The sequence below is a fragment of the Frieseomelitta varia genome, unplaced genomic scaffold, assembly GCF_011392965.1.
Source record: "Frieseomelitta varia isolate USP_RPSP 00005682 unplaced genomic scaffold, Fvar_1.2 scaffold_198, whole genome shotgun sequence".
NCBI lineage: Eukaryota > Metazoa > Arthropoda > Insecta > Hymenoptera > Apidae > Frieseomelitta > Frieseomelitta varia.
Window position 1 is genome coordinate 914,105 of NW_025109727.1, and position 4,324 is coordinate 918,428.

The 4,324-nt window shown below is 42.4% G+C and overlaps 1 protein-coding gene across 2 annotated transcripts; it reads right to left on the reverse strand.

The window, feature by feature from the left end:
• Positions 1-1,076: 1,076 nt before the first annotated feature.
• On the reverse strand, positions 1,077-3,152 carry LOC122526841 (pancreatic triacylglycerol lipase). Of its 2 annotated transcripts, none has more exons than XM_043650416.1 (2): positions 1,775-3,152; positions 1,077-1,651 (listed from the first exon to the last, which is right to left on the reverse strand). In XM_043650416.1, the coding sequence occupies exon 1, from the start codon at positions 2,843-2,845 to the stop codon at positions 1,781-1,783; it is 1,065 nt and encodes a 354-aa protein (XP_043506351.1). In that variant the 5' UTR covers positions 2,846-3,152; the 3' UTR covers positions 1,077-1,651; positions 1,775-1,780. The 2 variants fall into 2 exon arrangements, with proteins under 2 accessions (XP_043506351.1, XP_043506350.1); XM_043650415.1 differs by having other exon boundaries at positions 1,767-3,151.
• Positions 3,153-4,324: the final 1,172 nt, after the last annotated feature.

Here is a 4,324-nt window from a genome sequence, read left to right on the forward strand (position 1 = left end):
ACAGCCGTCTAATTTTGCAAACGTTACATACGAAATATAAGACGCACGTTGAAAATAAATATCCATTATCATATGAATGATTTATTAAACGCATTTTATTCTATACGATAGAACACACAGTATGGATCATTTAAATATTTTTAGAGACATGAATAAACTCTGTTAATAAAATTTATTCAACGACTGAGGGAATTATAATACGGCAGTAATGACTTTTTTTTTTTTTTTTGTAAGCAAAGAGTTTGCAAAAATTTCAAGATCATTTTCAAACGTAATAAACGTTTTTTATTCATTAATCGATTCATCTTAACATTCTCTAAAATTAATTAAAAAAGTATTAATATGTCGAAAAACTGCTAGTTTGGGAGGATTTTAACTTTGATTCTGTAAAATCTATGTATAAAAAATACAGTATGAACACAAGTCCTGTCATTCCTCATCGATCGACTTTACAGAATTAAGATTAAAATATCTCCTATCATAATAAAACCAATAGCTCTTCCACATAAATAGGTCAATACTTTTTTCTTTTTTTTATAGAAAACGTTGAAAACGTACATTGGTTGGTGAATGAAAAAAAAAAATGTATTATAAATTCCATTTAAAAAGATAGACTTTGAAATTCTCGAAAACCCTTCACTCACGCAAAAATCACGCAAAATCACATTATGGCCCCTTTGCAGCACTGAATAATTTTTATTAATGAAATTTATCCGTCTCTGAAAACAACGGAGTCATTCAGTGGTTTGTCCTATATATAGATGCATTCTATTTCACGTCTACAGAGATTCATTAGATGCATTTCTTTCGCGTAAGACAGGATTGGACGACTACCACTGATTTGCCAGTTTCATGTAAGACATGAGTGTGAAGTGACTAGGGTAACATTAGGACTTAACCTCTTGCAACTGGTTCGCGGACCGTAACGAGTGACCAAATCGTATACAGTAATTCGTCGCTTTCTTCTTCTTTTGAAAGTATGGATACAAATTATTAAGAAGTAATAAACTTGTCATCTGTTTTTCCTGGGTTACATTTAAGTATACTTGAAACTGAGAAAATGTTGCAATTTGGGGAAAAAAATTCTTGACGTGCGTGGCACGCCATTCCAGCGCAAAAGGTTAATATATAATACAAAATGCAACATAGACAGCTGTTACGTCTTTACGCATGCCACATGTAGAATCAAGTAAATATATACAAATTATTAGAAGAGTAAAGAGTTCACATCGCACAAATTCTAGCAAGTCTATCTGCTTGTGTTTCGAACCGATGTAACGAATCCATCCCCCCAAACTCAAACTATTATATCAAAAGTCCACTATTCTAGCCAGTTTAACGCGAGTAGAAAATACTGAATATAAATACAATTCGCGTAAAAACTTTGTCGAGAAAAGTCCAAGTCTAATCATCTTGGGAAAGATTTAGAAGTCCGATGATAATTTGCATAACCGCTTGGCACGTATTATCGATAGGAGGCAGTTTCTGAACGAGCGTGTCAGCCCCACTTCTTTCTCTACGTCGAACACTCTATCGATTAGCGGAGCACCGCGGGTGCTCGAGATCCCCTGACCTTGACACAGAACGTGTTTTTCAGTCTCTCACGCTCACTGCGACAATTCGTTGGAGGTTCACGTTGCTGGAGCGGTCGCTTGGTTGCCGTCTCGCGACCAGAAGAGAGCAGAATCACGTTTCGCAGATCTTACGTCGTATATATTCGTTTATATTGCTTTATCGCGCCGGTCGCATCTCGCTAGTTTTTAGACCCATTGCCGCGAGTTTACGTGTACATGTCCAACTGATTCACGCTGAAATTCCCCATCGCGTACGGACTGTGCGCGTTCGTCTTCACCAGATGGAAGCCTCTCCTCTTCTTATCCACCTTGTCGCCGGCCAAAACAGCCGGATACCGCGGTGGGCACAGACCGAGCAGATACATGGAGAACCCTCCGCATTTCCAGCCCCAGAAACCCACCTTCGTGTTGATCGACTCGGCGAAATACATCACGGATCTGTGATGGTCGCACTTGAACGGGTTCCACCATCTCTCCCAACAACCTGGCTGGTTGATCCCACCGTTCATATAGAAATCTATGTGCCCGCTCGTCGCCACCTGGCCCTGGATGAACGCGTTCGTGTGGAACACGTCGACGAAGTCCGCGTCCGACGCGTCTAATTTGTGATCGTTGTCCACGGTGACGAATAACGGCATGGCGGGATCTAAACCGGTGATCCTCGGTATCTTGTACGGTCTCAGAGCTACGGCCGAGAACGCGGGCACGTGCGAGCCCAGGCTGAAGCCGATCACGTGGATATCCACAGCGCCGACGTCTCGCAGCCTCTCTATCAGCTGGGCTAAACAATCGCCCACATGCGGCACATTCTGCACGACGATCGGGTAGCAAGGCGCGTTGGCCAGACGATGCCAGTCAACGGCGATCACGTTGTAATCGTAAGTTCTCAGATATTCCCTTCGCACGTCCACCAGGTAAGAGAGTTCCATGTCAGAGTCGTAACCGTGCACCACGATCTTGGTGGGTCTCGAAGGCTCGAAACGCGTCTGTTCCAAGTTCGAGCTGTCCTCCGTGACCAGGATCTGCTGGCTCGCGTTGGGATTTCTCTGCGTGTACAGGTAGAACGTGACCTCTTTGTCGGGGCATGTCTGATTCGTATTCACTAGACACGGCCCGATAAAGTACTCCTTGGCGACGTCTTGATCCAACGTGTTGCTAATGACGAACGGCTCCGTTTGCGCGGCATCTGTGTGCCGAATCGTTAGAAGAAGGGTGGAAACCCAAAAGCCAAACATTTTCCACTCCGTTGAGGAAGATCCCATGTCGGGCATGGATTTCCTCCGCCGCTGGAAAATCGGAGGAAAATGGTTGGACGTGGCTGGAAGGCCAGTTTCACTCGGCTGCCGGGACGGAACTAGCAAGCGGCTCTCGCGTGTCGGTTGGTCACGATGGAAACTTTCCGCTCGATCGACACGTACCGCCGCCGGTACGAGCTTGAAATCCCTAAAGAGGGGCAGACTCGCTAGACTCGCGGGCTCGTCTGATTAGCTGGCTCTGACGTATCACGTGACGATCGATAAACGTGCCACCGTCGCTCTCGATCCACCGACTACTACACCAAGGCGACACAAAGGTCGAGCCGATGACGAATTGAAAGCACGCCTGTCGCCCGATATTACTCTCGCCGGTGGCGTTGCCGTTTTTCTTCTTTTTTTTTTTTTTTTTTTTTCAAAGTCGCCGCGTGCGACTGCCGATTCGCGGAAGATCGATCAGCGGAAAGAACCGATAACAGGCGGGAAGAGACGCCGCGACGTGTTCAATGGGGGCTATTGTCTACGAACTGCGCGGGGGGGTGATCGGTAACGGTGTAGAAACAACGCCGGAAGATTCGACGTGAACAAATTGCGAGTCTGTCGATACGACTCCGGCGCACGCGCGAGACGGAAACCGGAGCGCAGCCGGCGGAAATCGATGATGACACTCGCGTGTGATTTCGTAGATGACGTACGGTTGTTATGGGAACTGTGTGAATCGATGAGTTAGAATCGCGCTTTCGGCCGAGCGTTTCTCGCCGAGACAGGGATTTTCATCGAAGTTTGCTGCAGTATCAGAATTACGACCAACGCCAGAGAAGATTTATTTCATTTTTAGAAAATTCATTTCCGGCGACGAATCTTTTTTTTTCCATCTTGATAGTTCAATAATGTTTATTTAATGTAATATATAGTATACTGAGTTGTTTACTTTGTTTACTCAGTAAACTATGATTATTGCTTNTTGAGAAGCTATAAAGCTAGTAAATTTAGTCTCTAAAGGATCAATGTGATTTACAATGGAATATTAATCATTTCTAAAGTGATTGATTAGATGATTCGTTTTTTTTTCATCTTGATAGTTCAATAATGTTTATTTAATGTAATATATAGTATACTGAGTTGTTTACTTTGTTTACTCAGTAAACTATGATTATTGCTTCTGAGAAGGTATAAAGCTAGTAAATTTAGTCTCTAAAGGATCAACGTGATTGACAATGGAATATTAATCACTTCTAAAGTGATTGATTAGATGATTCGTTTTTTTTCCATCTTGATAGTTTAATAATGTTTATTTAATGTAATATATAGTATACTGAGTTGTTTACTTTGTTTACTCAGTAAACTATGATTATTGCTTTTGAGAAGTTATAAAGCTAGTAAATTTAGTCTCTAAAGGATCAACGTGATTTACAATGGAATGTTAATCACTTCTAAAGTGATTGATTAGATGATTCGTTTTTTTTTCATCTTGATAGTTCAATAATGTTTATTTAA